The 17,010-nt window shown below is 39.3% G+C and overlaps 1 protein-coding gene across 7 annotated transcripts in view; it reads left to right on the forward strand.

Annotated features, from left to right (window-relative positions):
- MCF2L2 (MCF.2 cell line derived transforming sequence-like 2) overlaps positions 1 to 17,010 on the forward strand; it is a 181,291-nt gene that overhangs the window by 74,873 nt on the left and 89,408 nt on the right. For all 7 annotated transcript variants that reach the window (XM_040613219.1, XM_040613217.1, XM_040613218.1 and 4 more), the window contains exons 10-15: positions 87 to 206; positions 1,408 to 1,599; positions 2,416 to 2,607; positions 2,994 to 3,171; positions 13,339 to 13,442; positions 16,868 to 16,956. In XM_040613219.1, the coding sequence (XP_040469153.1) occupies positions 87 to 206; positions 1,408 to 1,599; positions 2,416 to 2,607; positions 2,994 to 3,171; positions 13,339 to 13,442; positions 16,868 to 16,956 (875 nt within the window). The remainder of the gene's footprint in view (positions 1 to 86; positions 207 to 1,407; positions 1,600 to 2,415; positions 2,608 to 2,993; positions 3,172 to 13,338; positions 13,443 to 16,867; positions 16,957 to 17,010) is intronic.

The raw sequence follows: 17,010 nt of genomic DNA on the forward strand, positions 1-17,010 counted from the left end.
TTGTTACTATTTTGTAAGTATTTTGTGATGGGTCTTTGGGTGCAGGTTTTTGGTGTGTTTTTTTAAATTTTTTTATTGTTTTTTAGGTAAAACTGGCCTTGGATAACCTCATGGAAGCACAAGCAGCTTTTGCTGACATTGGAGACAGTGTGACTCGAGTGGAGCACCTCCTAAGGGAACAGAAACAATTAGAAGAGAAAGGACAGGTTTGCACTCAATGTAGTATTCTAGCTGCTATAGGCATGATCTTCTAGACACTTCTCTGTCACTGTCCTTACATCATGCTTATTCACGTCTCATGAGTCATTATTTTAAATAGCAAAACTCAGATCCTAATTTCCAGAAACCAGGGTTGTTCAGACTGGTAGTTCCAGTTTGTTACTTGGAAAGCTAGAATCCAGTTCAAAAACTGGTATTTCAGACCAGAAAAGGTTATGTCCATCTTTAGAATCTGAAAAGCTCAGAACACTTCACAGGTTAACTTGGCCAGGTAACTTTTAAGATCATTCTATTCAGACTCGTAGCAGTTTGAGGAATACCTGTGCCTTCCAATAAACACCTTTCTTTTCCAGACATTTGGACTTTGTAATTCTATCAGCTGGTCAGCTGTGATGTACATCAAACTTAAGTGTTATTAGAAAGCATTGAACAATGAGTAAGTTAAATCAGAGGAGGATGCACATGATCAAAGGTTATAGTAACATGTGATGTGGACAATGGAAGGAAAATGCATGATGTACTGATGTGTGCTCTATTCCTGTTGGCCACCTCTCATTTCATTCTATTGTGACTAAGTTTATTAATTGTAGTCAGTCAGTAGGATCTGAAGAGTTTTCCAAAATGTATCTTGGAACAAAAATTAACTAAAGCATTATAAACTTCACAATTAATGAGTGAAAAAAAATTTTACAGTTTTTTCTGATTATTGGGAACTTTGCAGGAAAAAAGACTTGTATAACGAATGTCCTCAGTATGTGGAAAAAAAAGGTGGCATGTGCTCACATAATCACAGTTACCACAGAAAGCTTAAAGATGGAAGAGACCTCTGGAGGCCATCTTGTTCAATGCCCCTGCTCAAGCAAAGAAACCTAGAGCAGGTTGTCCAGGTGGTCTTTTAATATCTTCTAGGAGGGAGACTCCACATTTCTGGGCAACCTGTTCCAGTGCTCGGTCACCCTCACAGTAAAAAGGTGCTTCCTGATGTTGGGGTGGAGCCTCTTGTGTTTCAGTATACTCACTGACAACTAAGTTGGTCTTTGGTATAAATATAAAGTAAGACATATCAGATAAATTAATATCCCAAACCTTCACCTGCAGGCTACAGCCGGGATTACAGAGGTGGATTAGTTTTATTACACATGTCATTTTAAGATCTAGCTTTGGATTTCTTTCTCATTAATTTCACAGGAACCTTTGGAGAAGGCCCAGTCTCTAGCTCTCCATGGAGAACAGCTCATCCAAAACAACCATTATGCAGTTGACTCCATTAGACCAAAGTGTGTTGAACTCAGGCGTATTTGTGATGACTTTACCAATGAGACCAAGAAAAAGTGTGATATTTTGGGAAAGTCTCTTGAGCTTCATAAGCAGTTAGATAAGGTGAGTGAACCTTCTTGGGTAACAGCCCAGGTGAGGTTCTACTGAAAATGAAAGTTTTTATATGCTCAGGTAATTTGGATGAAGAGAAAAAGTTGGGTTTTTTTTTTTTCTCCATTTCATTCAGAAACTGTTACTATAAAAATGGGAGCAGTAGCTTCCCATAATTATGGTCTTTAAATGATGAAAAGTAGAAGGTAAAACTAAGAAAAAAAATTGAAATAGGCCTAAATTTGAAAGGGGAATCAAATGTATTACAGTGCTTAAAAATTACTGTTTTCCCTTTCAGTTTAACAGTTTTCACTTTCTTATCTAGCTAGAATAGCAAGCTAAGTGTTTCGGGAATGTCTGCATGCTATTACAGCTACATCTGAAACAGGAACTACCGAAAATTTATGGTAAAACCTGCTTTGGAGTATTTTTAACTAAGTTTTATAGGCCTAAGAAGTTTCGGGGAGTTTTGATATGCTTCAAATACTTGTTTCGGGTTTTGGATAATTGGGTGACTGAACACTAAAATGAAGGTAGTACAGCTGACAGATTCGATTTGCAGCAACCACAGTAACACTTCTGTTTGCTCAGAATATTTTTACTTTACATATTACTGGACCGTCTAGCCCACGACAACTGAATTTAACTTGCTATTGGTTCTGTGTATCTAGGTGGGGTGATGGGGTGACTTATGGCCAGGAACTGTTGGGTGCTATGAAGCTCTTTAGGGCCACGTTAGGCCAAATCCATATTTCATGGAGTAAAAGCAACACCTCACAACATGGACTGTCAGTGATGAAGTCTTTCTTGCCCCGTTTTTCTCTAAAGGCAAGCCAATGGTGTGAAGCTGGAATCTACCTCTTAGCTTCCCAAGCTGTGGACAAGTGCCAGTCACAAGAGGGAGCTGAAACTGCACTCGTTGAAATTGAGAAGTTCCTGGTAACGGCTAAGGAACATCAGCTCTCTAACCCGAAGGAGTTCTATAATCAGTTTGACATGATCCTCACCCCCGAAATAAAGGTAAAACCCGTCAGATATGCGTGCACTGATTTAAAATTTCAAAATTACCAACTGCCTTGTACATGAGAGCGTACTTGGCTATATATTTGAGTCTGCACAAATATGCCAGTTTCCCTACACCAAAAGGGCATAGAGGTGAACGCTTAGGGCAATAAGTTTTATTCAGATGGGTAGTCATGGAACATGTGATTTTTCTTCATAGTGCTATAAAGACTGCGTGACCTACTCAGTGAAACAAATCTGTGTGAGTGCATGGGCTGGGTTGCAGCAAACTGCAGCACGTTATGATCTTCAGGTCTAGTCTGAATCTGGGTAACAGAAGTTCTTTCTTAACTCGCTTAGTTCAGCACTGACAACCATCTGTTGTTTGCCTTTTCTTTACCTAGGCCAATGCCCAAAGAATTCTACAAAAACTAGAAGATGTACAAGAAATGTTTGACAAGAGGCAAGTAAGTCTAAAGAAGCTGGCAGCCAAACAGACCCGGCCAGTACAACCTGTTGCCCCGCATCCTGAATCTTCCCCAAAGCGAGCATCACCAAAGATTACCAGACCAGCAGGAGTAGGTAGGCCATGCACACCTGCTTTCAGATACGCACCAATGTTTTGTTCACGTAGTCATGTTTAAATTTTGTTACCACCATGAAGATTTGATGTTCAGTGTCAGCCTTGTAGGCCTAGCTGTTAAAAACAAATGTGAAATATCTGTCATTGCAAACATACAAACAAGGATGAATAAAAAAAAATTCTGGCTTCTCTTCCTGGGCCTAATCTACAGGGTACACTTTTACACTGTTTTTCAGTATGTCTTATAGTGCAAACTCTTGAAAACCCTAAACAAAAAGCATGAGAACCTCTTTTACATTGCATGTACTCTAGTGTGAATATTTGGCTTTAAAGGGTCACAATCCCTCGAGTTTTAGTCAGATACTTGCAAAGGTTAAGGGTTCGTTAGCAACACTGACTTGTTTGTGCAAATTTTCGTTTTTCCCTCTACATAACTGTTTATTCACTTTCTAGTGTTGTCCTCTACTAACTATAAAAGTTGAACATTGCTTGAGTTCAGAATTTATTGGAAGTTTCTTACTTGAGATGAGGATGTGCCTTTAATCAAGTTAGCTATTTTCTGCAGAAAGAACATGGATGAAGCCAATTTGAAACAGTGCATCCTGGAGACCAGCTACCCTGTACTTGGTGGTGGGAAGGGGTTGTCCCTTTTCAGTAGAGATGCTTATAAGAAACTAAAAAATGGAACCTTAGGGCTTTTTAAAAGGGGAATCTTTAGCAAAGAGCCTTGAAAAACCTAATTTGCATGAAGAACATGCAATAAACTTTGCTTTCTCAACAGGAAGATGAGGATGGCCAGTAGCCTGATCACTTTGCTTTCTAGGCATGTTATCACAAGGTCACACAAATGTCCCTGTCATTCTTCTCTGCTCCCCAGCACTCATCTTTTCTTGTCAAGGGAAATCATTGTCATCAGTTACCTGCCAGTCTGACATCTGTACTTTTTTTTCCCCCAAAACCATGCTAGTTGTGTTCTTAACATTGAGTTGCTACCTCAAGTTTCAGCTTCACTACTGGCTTAAGGCAAGCAGGGACCACAATGCCTTTGAAGGGGTCCTGCTCTGCCACCCACACATCCTCCAGCAATGTGTTCCCCTCTTGCACTGTTGTTGGCAGTCAGTTAGCTGTATAAGTTGTGGTTTACCTTGAAAATCAATGGTCAGACTGCAAAAATGTAGTAGTTGGTTTTCCATTGCATGAGTTACAAAAACGCAGGGACCTCTCAAGATCACATTGCCCAACCATCTGCCCAAAGCAGCACTAACTTGGAAGTTGATCAGATCGTTCACTGCGTGGCCACTAGTGCTGAAGCAGAAGTTGCAGAAAAAACAGGGTTATGGGGTCAGTAGGTCAGAGCCGGTTAGTCCCTGCTAGTGGTAGTACAGTTTTAGAATGGTTTTCAGCTATCATGTAACTGCATCTTCAGGCTAAAAGCTAGTCTTGCATTTCTGTTTATGCATGCAGTCACTGCTTGTGTTTCTCAAACTTTCTTGTCACTTCAGAGCACTTGCAGATTTTTTAAATTAAACTTTTGGCACAAACAGAATCTTAAAGAATAGTCGCTAGGACATAAATGACAATGCTTGTTCATACTGCCAATCCCATACTATCAGCTCTTTCACAGAAAATCGTGAGATGCTTCCTTGCTCTGACCCTTGCATTGCAGTTTCCTGTTATACAAACAATACAGGATAACTGTGACAAGGATTAGATATAGCCTCTGATGTCCTGTTGCATGTTAATAGGTAGATGAAATTTATTTTAAAATGTTACTCCATTTGTTCTCTGAGGAGATGTAAAGTACAACCCAGTCTTGTTCAGACATTGGTAAGTAGACTGTAACATCTCATTCAGATTTTTTGTGCCAGAAGGTGATTGACCTAGAGTACCTCGGTACAGAAACAGAAGTCCCTGACTGTCTACAGCTTATCCTGGGGCTCAGAAAGTTACTTTAACTGCTGTAAACAGTACATGGATCTTTACATATACTGTGTAATGGCATCCTTTGTGTATTATCCAATTGTCTGCTACAAAGAGTTATACTTAAAATTTTCTGAGCGTCCTTCCCCTCAGAATGCCAAAGTACTTGGCAAGTACTGGTATTTAAACCCCTGTTTTTTTTCAGAAAGAAAACTGAAGATAAACTGATAAACACAGATAAACTGATTCATCAAGGGGTTTCACAGTCTGAGTCTGAAAGGTGGCTGAGAATAGAAACAGGGACAGTGAGTCCTATTCCAAGCCTTGAAAATGAGGCTGTGAAATTCTGCTCTTCTTGAAGCTACCCTCATTTGGACTTTCCTCTGTGTCCTTTCTTCACACGTTTACAGGATCAATGCAATATCAGCGGGGTTCTTTAGAAGAATTGAGTACCATCTTAGAAAAATGAGAGAGGCTAAGAGCACCTTCTTGAAACATATTGTAACTCATTGTTATTTGTTACCAGGACGTACCTGAATATTTCTAACAGCTTGCAAAACAGAATACAGCTACGGGAAAATACCATGTTCCTAGGCTGTGTAAATACAAAAGCAAGCAAAGGCAATACAATATGGTAAACAGACATAGAAGACCAGAAAGGAAGGCTTTTGTCCCCAGGCAGCAGATGTAACAATACCATGGCAGCCTTGCAATGGTTGTCTGTGAAAGGAAAAAAGTTACGTTTGTTCCAGAATAGATTTTGTTTTGTTTTGTTTTTACTTGCTGACTATCCGCTCCCCTAAAAAGGACTGGTAGGGAAAATTCAATCCAATTCAGGGTGCTAATGGAAAAATCTTAACAGATGTGAAGGCTCAGGCATGAAATACTCCATTATTATAGCTGTGCCACTCTTTACTTTACACGGACATAATCATAAGTGCATACAGGCAGAGCTGATACCACGTATGAGAGAAAGGGCAGAATTCTATCAGGGAAACAACTGTGACAGTTTCTTATGTCTATGTCCTTATGGTGTTTGATCACTCTTGGAATAGTCTTAGCTTAGTAAAGATCCAGAAAGGCAGCTCAGAGCTGCACTGTAAACTCTCCCTCACCCAATGCTTTTCTGTGGGTTGGAAATTCTGAAGCAAAATTTTAATTTCATCCCGTTTGTGCTTGAACCTTTCAGTTTCACAAAAGAGCTTGTAAATTTTGCAGGGACAGGCCTGTTCAACGTTGAAAAACTACTACTGGAATTATCGTGATGCTCAAAAGTCTATGGCAGCTGGACCTGGTGTGCATTTTAGCTGTGGGAATCTGCGTAAATGTTACTCACAGATCAACCCAGAAAAGGCAGAAAACTGCTCACCCTTTTGTAATAAATGCCTTGAAAATATTTAAGTAGTATATACGACACCTTATTTTAAGGAGAACTCTCTTTACTCCCAATAGAAGCTGCTTGAATATTGCTAAGGGCTAAAATTGTCCCTGCATCTGTTGGGAGGAAAGAAGTGACACTTGATGGGGAAATTCCTTTGCTCTACTTCACTTTTGAGGGTATCATTTTTTGTGATTTGACTACGTATTTCTGGTCTGTATTTCTGTACAAAACTCCTTAGCTGAAGTGGATTGGCATAGCTCCACAAAGTCAAATCCTGCAGGCTAGCATTGCCCACAGGCTGTCAGGCAGAGTGGGATAAGCCACAGAACTGTAAAAGATAATACGAGCTATTCAGGATGGATGACTGTAACTAACAATTCTCTATTTTGATTGTAATTCTCCCAAACTCCAAATCTTTGAAATGAAGCTTTCCCAAAGGCTATCTTCTTCAGCCTGACGTTTTCTTGGAAAACTTCAGTAAAAAATGATTTTGGCCATCTCAGTGAACAAGGCTAGGAAAATTGTCTAGCTTTAGTTACCTTTGTGGCAAGAACTGGAACATGACAATACAAAATAGTTTTGTCCTTTCCTAAAGTGTCCAGATTTGGCAGAATTATAAGCACTTGGGGGACAAAAAAAAATATCTCAGTTCAAACATACTAATTAGGTATGAACTTGCTACACTCTGGCTTCTATAGTCTTACTTCCTTTGTTGTCAGCAAAAATCTTTGGAACCCAGAGACAAAATATGTTTCCTATCCCCTGCACCACTTGTTTCCTTACAGTATGATCTTGCAGCATCTTAAGTAAGGCCTGCTTAATGCAAGGCTGTCACAGTCTCCCTTTCTACTCTTGTCTTTGCCCACACAGCAGCGCATTTCTGACTGTGCTTTCCCCCAGTACTTCTGGTTACCTAGCCGGGGGAAACAAAGGAGGGAACTGAAAACTGTCAATGAGGTGGTGGGGTTGTTCTGTTTTGGCTAGTTCAGCTCCTCATCATCTAGTTCCCTGAACTGCAGTGCTGACAAAAAAGAAGGGAAAAGTATATGGCCAAAGGTTGGGAGGACAGGGAGAAGTGTACCAGACCCAGTTCAGATGGGTTTCAGCTGTTGTGGAGTCAGCCCTGAAACTGTGACTACTTACTGCTGCTTTTACTCGTGATGACATGGGAAATAGAAGCTGGTGCTGTAGGTGTAAAGGTCTCAACCCTGTTAAAAACACACGTGGGTGTTAATGTGATTCAACTTAGTGCAGTTTTGAGGGGGTTGTTTTTAATAACTTGTGCAACTACATAAAGAAATCTACATTGGAAAAAGCAGTAAAAGACTGAAATCAGAATTACTGGGCAGGGCATGTATCCTCAAACACAGTTAGTGGCATGTAATACTCACTAACCTGAAAATTCAGTTCTAAAAATGTCAGGTTGGTCTCCCAGAGTAGTGTATTCTCTTGATCTTTATCTATGGAACTCAGATCTCAGTGTGGTTGATAACAGCCTGTTACCTCTGAGAAGTGTTGTGAAAACAGCTCAGTAAATATTTATGAAGCACTTGAATTGTAAAAATGATTATTAGAAAAAAAAAGACAATTATTTTCAGAGCAGGGACTGAAATACCATACGGATAGTAAGGCTCTGGGCCCCCACTGAGAAATACAGATAAATCAAAATAGTGAATAGCTGCTCATGAATTGTTTTTGATTCCATGCACTGCATGAAACAAGGATTCTTAGAGGGGGGTGGGCCAAGATGCCTTAGCTGCAAATGGGCAAAATTAGGGTTGCACATGCAGCTTTGCTTCTGGCATCTCCTGTCTTCTAAATGCTGTAAAATATTCACCTAGGGATTTCTTTGTGTGCAACATAAATGTGAAGTACGGGAGCAGAGATGTCAAAGTTTCTGTGAGCTCATTAAGCAAATAACATGTTTAACAGCACATTGCACATAAAAAATCCATGACTCACCCTACAAACATCTCATAAGGCCAGCTTGGATCATCAAATTCATATGGGGAACACAGCTAGAGCCTTTTCAGTTCTTTAAATAACAAAATTTAAACTGGTTCAATCTCAGTTAAATATGTACTACTGCTCATTGGATCTATTCCAGCATTCCTCACAGTCACTAGTGCATAACGCTCACTAACTAATAACATCTGGATAGAGGATAAAAGAATGTCTTGCAAGAGTCTGGGGATGTGTGCAGGAGAAGTGAGGCTGCAGAGATTAGCTGACTCAGAAAAGATGGTGCATATGATTTTCATTAATGGTTTGGGGAAACCATCAGTTTCTATAGTTCAAGATATTTCTATATATGAAGTAGAGAAAAGGAGAAGATGCTTTCAATTGTGCAGCTGTAGGGCTGCTATCACGCTTGGGCTACTCTTGAGGAAACCAAGTAGTCTGTCTCCTTGTAGAACAATACTCCATGTACAGGGGCCTTGCTGTATGCTTCTTATATGGGTAGATTTTTAGGGGGCTTGACAGGAATTTTGCTAGAGCAAAGAAGTATAGATTATATTGCTAAGAATGGAAAAGACTTTCTGTATTAAGCCATTAAATGATAACCCTTAGGTGCTCCAGTGTTTCTTTAGCTGCCTAAGCATGCTGTTTTGTCATCACCAGCATTCAAAACAACTATTAAGTCATTATCTTCAAACTCATGTTCCTGTGGTACAGCATGAACTGCAAGCCCCAATAAACAGTTTAGCAGACTAGTTGCTTCCACACCTGTTCTTGACAAAGGACTTTGTTTCTGCTGTAGGTGATTTGTGAGAATGCACAAACTCTCCTGCAGAAAACAAATGGGGAAGCATGTGGTTGGGAAATTCACACAAGACCTGAATGTAAAGCATGGTATTTAAATCTGAGGGGGGCTTTGAATGTCTTACAAGTGTTGGGGGTGTGTCATAACCCTTGACTCTACCGAGTCTGTGTCTCTTGCTGGTCAACAAGTTACATGTACTCTAGCAGGAGCAAACTTGAGGCCAATGCCCGGATGGACTAATTCAGCTGTCTCTGAGCACGTGGCAGCTGTGTACTGTTCTGTTTGCACCTCGCTGTGTGATGCAGCCCCTGCCGTGAGAGACAAACACCTGAGAGGTGGTGCCTGTACCCTGCCATGCAGGAGCAGGGTGGGGAACTGGGTGAAACCACATCCTTTCCTCACAAGCAGCCCAGCAAGTTGTCCTCACTGAATTTGTTTCAGTCTTGGAGTGGCGGGGAGACTGCAAAGCAACATTGAGCACATGAGTTTATCTCCTTTCCTAGAAACTTCAGAGATAGTACAGCCCACATTACCATTTGTTGTAGGCTAGTAGTAAAACAGTAATTCCATATTTATCATGCAACTTGTTCAGAGAAAAACTAGTGAGAAGTACTAAAGCCCCATATGAAAAGGACAGGGGTGCTCCAGGTGAATGCAAGTGATAGACTCAAACCCTGCTCTACTATAAATATCCTTGCAATAAACAGTTTACCTTTGCATACAAGGCCTTTTAACATTTGTTTTAAAAACAGCATTGAGCAATTTAAAATACTGAGTTCAAAATGAAATCTTCATTACTCATTATCCAGGGGAGTACTGTGAAACAATAGGATGAAAACAACCTTGATACCCTGTAGACCTTAGATTGTTTATAGATACAGTTTTCCTTTGTGTTCCTGTACTTTGTTCTTTCAGTAGGCAGTTGAACACTGTAACTTTCAGCTTCCTCAGCAGTACAGTACAGTGATGACCTTGAAACGGCCAACTGTACAGAATTTTATAAGGGAGTTTCCCTTATAAAATCCTTTCAGTTCCATAGTAATTAGTGCAATAATTACTGGCAGGTATTTGAGCTGTTTCTTTCTGTATTGCTCCAGAAACTACTTGAGTGTAGTGACACGCAGCAGTCTCTGAATATGGGCCAGTCTATAACTGAAAAATACTCTGGAGCATAACTGAAAACAGATTGCTTCCTGTTTTCAATTAATTTCTGGGTCAAATTTGAAGGGGAAAATTTGCTGTATCAATCTGAATCAAATTCATCTCTGAAATATAAGCAGTTGGAGTTGATTGTTTTCTTATCTTCTCCCTGCTTCTTTCTTGAAATATGTTATACTGATGATGCTAATAAACTAATAAACTAAGCGAATAAAGTGACCTGAGTAATCTGCTGCAGGATCAAAGAGGATCTGCGCTTGGGCTTTTTGTGAATGTCATCTTTCACTTACACTGTCCAGTGTTCTTTTTCCTGGATCACCTACATCTGTCTCAAGTTTGTAAGTTGTGATCCAAACATCAGTCATAACAGATTACCATGTTTTCTGCTGACTGCTTTCATCCAGGATCAGTATCAACCATCCCTTCAAGCTAAAGTTTTCTTATTAATAAACATGTCAAACAGCTTGGTATTACTGACTGCTGTTCTAAGCAAAAGTTCTTAAGTTTCCTAAAATTACTTTCTTTGCTTCCATTCCTTTTAATAATACATCCAGTATATATAAAACTTGGGAATTGACTTTGTAGAGCAATGAACTCTGATTTAGATAGGGTAACTGGTATTCAGGAGTGTTTGTTAAGTGTGTGGGGAAAAGCATGAAAAGTTTGTTTTCTATAATTGAATCAGGATTTTTGTGATCAAGTCCTGTATCTATTTTAATGCTGATTTTTCGAGGTATAAACAGGATATAGTTGGGAGAAGCTCCAGAAGAGACTGTTGTTCAGTGTGACAGGTATGATTGCAGCCTGTGTCTTGCCAAGATGATGCTTGATGAGCATTTAAGGCTAAATAAAATCTTCTGGATGCATTAGTATGGAAAAAAGTGAATTTACTGATGATTTTAACCACTTTACTCAGGGATTCACAGGGAAAAACAGAAAAGGGCCTGTTTGAAAATTTATCAAACAGTTGATGAAGGTTGGTATTCTGGTTTTGCCAATGGTAGAAATCATCCTCCCTGCAGATTAGAAAGGTATGAAGAACTTTGACAATAAGGTCAAATAGCTTTTATTTGCTCTATCTTGCTTTTTTTCCCCTCCCTTAGTTTCAGAATGTCAATACACCATTTTTAGGTGAAATAACAGTATTTTTGAGACAACAGTTACTACTTCATGGAAAGCTTTCTTGGGGATGGGGAAAAAGGCATCTGTTGAAAGCAGTGCTCAATCAAAACCATCCCCCTGCTGTATATTCTGAAGAGAGTGATGGAAGAACCAGAGTTGACATTTGCATTTCTACTCAGTCGTGGGAACTGTAAGAACCTTCTACCGGTCAATTATAGCTGTTGGTGGCTGCCAGACTTTGCTGTTCTTTAGAAGAAACTTTCTAATATGGAGTCATTGTGAGGAAGTAATAGGCATGACATGGACATTACCAAGTCTTCACGTCATTCAGCATGGGATAAACCCAGGAAGATTCAGGAAAGAGTTAGAGAGAAACTGCTTTAATTAATTCTCTTCCCAGCTGCACAATAAAACACACAGGTGGTTGAAAACACACAGGATAGAAGAAATGTCAGCTTCAGTTGTTCTGTCTATGAAACTGATTTTCTTAACTGCATGTAATTTGGGGTATTTTGATGCTTTTTCTTTTTTTTGCCTTTACATTAAAAGAATAATTTAATGACAAAGGCAGTTGAAAATTTGTTAAATGTGTTTCTTTTTTAAAAGTGTTGAGTCCTCTCCTACATGAATCTTTTGCTACTGTGGCTGCCTCATTCAAAGATGTCTGCATCTTTTTTATTGTATCCCTCAGCTTCTCCCAGAGAAAAAGAAAAAGTTATTGGTGACCACCAAGGCTGTAAACTCCTCAAAATATTAAACTTGGTGAAACCATCTTAAACAGTGTTACCAGATGCATTTGAAAACACCAGCTTTTATTTTTGAAGAAGTTCTTGTTCTGTGAGAAAGTTTTCCCAGAATAAAACTAAAAAGGACTTAATCTCAGAATTACAACAATTTTGTTCTTTGTTGCCTGACCCGGATTCTTTCATTATTTCATCTGGTATTCATATTTGTTTTTATCATGACATGCATGGTTGCCTGTATCAATTCAGCAACTAAGAACACGGAGAGCACTGTTTGCCTCATACTCACATAACATGCACTGTGAACTCAGGATCAGTTTAAAATAAAGATACAAACTGTAACAGAGATTATTTTTCTATTGAAGCCAAATGCATTCCACTCAAGCCAGATGTATGATTCCCCTTCTCATAACTCATTCTAAACCTTTTCTCTAGGCAGCAGTCTCATGAGAAGCAGTTATGTTATTAGGGATGATTTTCTCTGACAACTCACTGTCAACTGGTTTACAGAGCCTGTAAGGCCCAACAAACCTGACAAGACAGAGCGTATTCTAAAATAATCTCCCTGGATTCACTGTCATTACATACATGGTCACAGTTACCTGTTGAACACCTGTATGATTACTCTTTTGAGACTTGTTCACATGATGAAACCTTATAGGGCACAATCCCTTATGATCTGACATTAGCAAACTGTTACCAGAACCAAACTTTCTTTTCTTTGGGAGCTCACACAAGCAATACCACCTGAGCTGAAAAACCATGCAAATGAAAATTACCCAACTGTTGATATAGCTGGCTACATTTGCCTGTGCTACGCTAAAGATGGTTGGCAGGAAGGAAGCCAAACCGAAGCAGTCATTACGGTGTGGGCTGTAGGTGTCAATTCAAGACACAGCAGAGCACGGAAGAACACAGCCCATCCCTTGTGCCAGCTGGTCCTTCACCACTGCAGCCACAACCCAGGTCTCTGTTACCACTGATGTGACAGGATGTTTGCTCACTGCTTTTATTACAAAGTAGGATTTCAACTTTTAGCACGCATTTTCTAATGTTACTTTCTTTTTGACTCCTTCAGCTACCAACAGGAGGTCCACAGAAATTTCCTGCCCTCCTAAGACCATTTCTGAAGTAGAGTTATCAAAAAAGAAAAACATTAAGAAGAGTAAAGGTGGAATTAAGGTAGGTATATCTGTGTTTGGGGGACATCCCATATTGTGAAAGAACTCAAAACAATATAAATAAAGGTTTACATATTTATACTTAGAATTAAAGAACTGGACATTTAGAAGAATTCTCTGGGTTTTTTTACACTTCATGTTGCAGTTTGAAAATTACTCTGATGAGTGTTAAAGATTTATGCTCAAGTACATAGAAAAAACAAGTTATACTGCAGCAGAAATCACTTTCAAAGGATGAAAGAGGAAATGTGGAGTTAATGTCCAACAATAATACATTCAAGTGCATCCAAAGTCCTTCCTTATAGCATATGAACTATTCTGTTTCTAAAACTAGAATCTTATTCTAGCTCCTCTGAAGTTACGTGGTATGTTCCAGGTTTTACCAAGTTATGTATTTTCCCTGATTTAAGTGTTTTCTAAGGGTAACATGCAAAGGAGGGAATACTAGACGTTTAATACTTCAAAACTGGCCAACCAAAAAACCTGTAGAAAAATTCCACTGTTGCTTGTTGCTGCATGGGCAAGTAAGGTTCAGGGAAACGTATTTTGCTTTTGTGTCTCTATGATATTTGTAGCATTGTTGTTTCTGCAGCAAGATTCTGTTCAGGACTCCTTGGACATCCTTATCCTTTCCTCCCTGTTCCCAAGCCTGACAGCATTTAAGAGCCCTGCCATTACAGCAGAGTCTTGTTTGTTTAAGCTGTAGAAACTGACTGAGATGATAAGCTATCAAGACAGGCATTTGGCCCTCCTTTGGTATTTTAAGACTGGAATCAGAAGGATCCAGAAACTTCATTCATCTGCAATTCTTGTAACTACAATGAACTTCAGCTGCATCCTGCAACTTTTCATTTCCCCAAGCTAGCTGAAATAGCCACTTTCAGAGACCAGACTTATTTTTTCCTGTCAAATTCAAGTAATGCCTCATCTGTTTGAGTTTAGACCACACAAATACACCTGTAAGGGACAGGAGTACCACTCAAGTTGTGTTCTGAATGGTCTGTGGACAAGTATTATGTAACTTTGCTAACATCCTTTCAGTTAAAAGTTTACAAAAAATAAGACTGAAGTCAAATCATATGCAGTGCTGTTCACTCACAACCTTTTAAATAGTAACAGCCCTTTGCTGTAATTTTCTTGCATCTTCCCTGCATTATGATTCATGTTATTAGCTCGTTAGGGCAGCATGTATCACTAGAATGAGAAAAAAAAAAAGTGCAATTTAAGGTATGCTTCAAGAAACAAAAAATTGAGAGGGTCCTGAATGTGTTCAGGGAAATAATACAACTAATATTCAAAAAGAATAGCAAAAGAAGTTGAATAGTAGGGGAAAGAGGTATGATCTTGATTTAGCTGCCTCATCGAAGTGTGATAAAACCAACAAGTAGCCTTCTTCACATTTCAGCAGTCTGGGGTCAGACGAGGGAGAAAGGAATAAGCTTTGTCAGTACATCTCTGGGGAAATGAAATACCCCAACCTAAAACAGGTTATATACTTGGTAAAGACGATGACGCACTAGCCCCTGCACTTGTTAATTTTTTCATAGTTCCTTAGTTATTTTACAAAGGATTTTTAAAGGTAAGCTCTACATAAAGAACACATCCAATAACAGAGATCACCTTTTATGATTAAAGTTCTCTGGGTGTTTTCCGGTTTAGTCCACTATTATTGAAGGTATTCTTAAAATAAGCATTTTAGACTTCCTGATTTTTAATAAGTAATTCACAGAACAAATCTCATACGTTAGCGCTTCTTACACCAGTAACAGCCACTCCCAGTTCTGAAATTCACTCCCAGTTCTGAAAAATTAAGTATTAGCGGAAATAAGTTAGCACCCTCACTGTGCAACAGCACCAATTAGTGGATGTGCTGCTTTGCCCCAGTTATCCAAAAAATGGCTTAATCCTGTTAGTGCAGAAATTCTACACAGATTAGAACTAGTTGTTTTGGGGTTTTGTTAAGTTTGTTTTCTGGGTGGTATGGGTATTGTTAGGGGCAAGAAGGGGAGGAACAGTGTTATCCTAAGGTAGAAAAAGCTTGAAATGTATCAAGTGTCTACCTGGCACAGTTGTGCTATTTACCTTTTGATATAATGCAAGCTACTTCAACGCGGCTCTTCTGTTATCCACACCCTGACTTGCTTGTACATTTGACCTTTATTTCCCTAAAGCTGAAAAGCAAAAATTATATTCAGCCCATTTCCCAAAATGGCTAAAACAGCCAACGACTTCAGCAATAAGCACAGAATAAAATCTAGTTATCAGCAGGAACACACAGCTGGTCTCACCTTTGAACTCACAGAAAGTAACTTTGGAATTAATCTTATTTGCATCAATAATGCAGGTAATCAGTTGCATTCCTTCCACAATTAAGTGCATACAACATGATACAGGCTTTATAAAAACATCCGTTAATTCACTTTTAAATCTACTTTCTAAGACTACAGTGCAAGGTATTGCCCCCTCTCCTTCCCTTTCCATTGTTGCTATAAAATTTGTTTGTATTTTATTTATTCTGACAATAGTTCAGGTGAGGATAGCTTATTAACGAGTCCATCATTGTCACCAACCAGATAAGTAACTTAGTTACATAGAATGTAAGGCAGGCCACTGCTTGCTTTTTTCCCCACAATCAGCCCTTAAAAATGAAAGTGCTCAGGAACTTAAAAGACTCTGCTGGAGTTTAGATATTGGATTAACTGCAAACTCAACAGCAGAGTTGTTTTACTGAGTTTGAAGAGTTTGCCTTTGAGTAAGCCCCAAGTAGTGTTTGGTACTTTCAAAGCTGCAGGGAAAAAAACAAAAGAGGAAAAGCCTGTGTAAAACATGCCTGGCGCCCACTTGAAGTGATCTGACTCTGCAAGACAGGACAAGGAAGTAGGTTAATGTTTATCAAAATATTACGTAAAAAGCTCCAGCCCACTTCAACCTGGGAACAGCCCTTGCACATGTATGCTGTGCGCTGTGTTTGAGGGGATATACTTACCCACCACTGCTACTAGCGCAAAGATACTTGTCAGAGGCACAAGATGGATTCCCTTAGACTTCTCCATACAGCACCATACAAAGAACTCTGAAAACGTGAAGGCAGGAAACAAAAAAACCCCAGTATTTCAGAGTCTAAGAAACAGGCTGCTATACCTATAATGATCTGCGTAAGGGGATAACCCTCCTTCCATGGTGGAAAAACAAAGACTTTGCCTGGATTCAAGAATGCCTCCCATGCCAATGTCGAACAAGGAAGCAGAAAAAGGGAGAGGAGGTATTCTTAATTTACAACCTGCGTATACAGAATTCAATTAACTTGTCCAGTGTCTTACTAGACTAGGCAGGATCCATTTTTTATTCTTCTAAAGAGTCAACGTTTTCTAAATAAAAAGATCAGCAACTGAGTATTTTGACTTCTAATGTGTCCTTTTTATTCAGATTGAAGTGATGCATGAAGCTAGTCAAGGAGGATCTAGCAGAGTCCTGGTGATGAGTGAAAGTGATGAGAACTTGTCAACAAGGAGGAGGTAAGGCTGCATACATGAGCCAGTATCATTGTTTTGTTCTTAGAATGAAAATAA

Source organism: Falco naumanni, chromosome 13, assembly GCF_017639655.2.
Source record: "Falco naumanni isolate bFalNau1 chromosome 13, bFalNau1.pat, whole genome shotgun sequence".
Lineage (NCBI taxonomy): Eukaryota > Metazoa > Chordata > Aves > Falconiformes > Falconidae > Falco > Falco naumanni.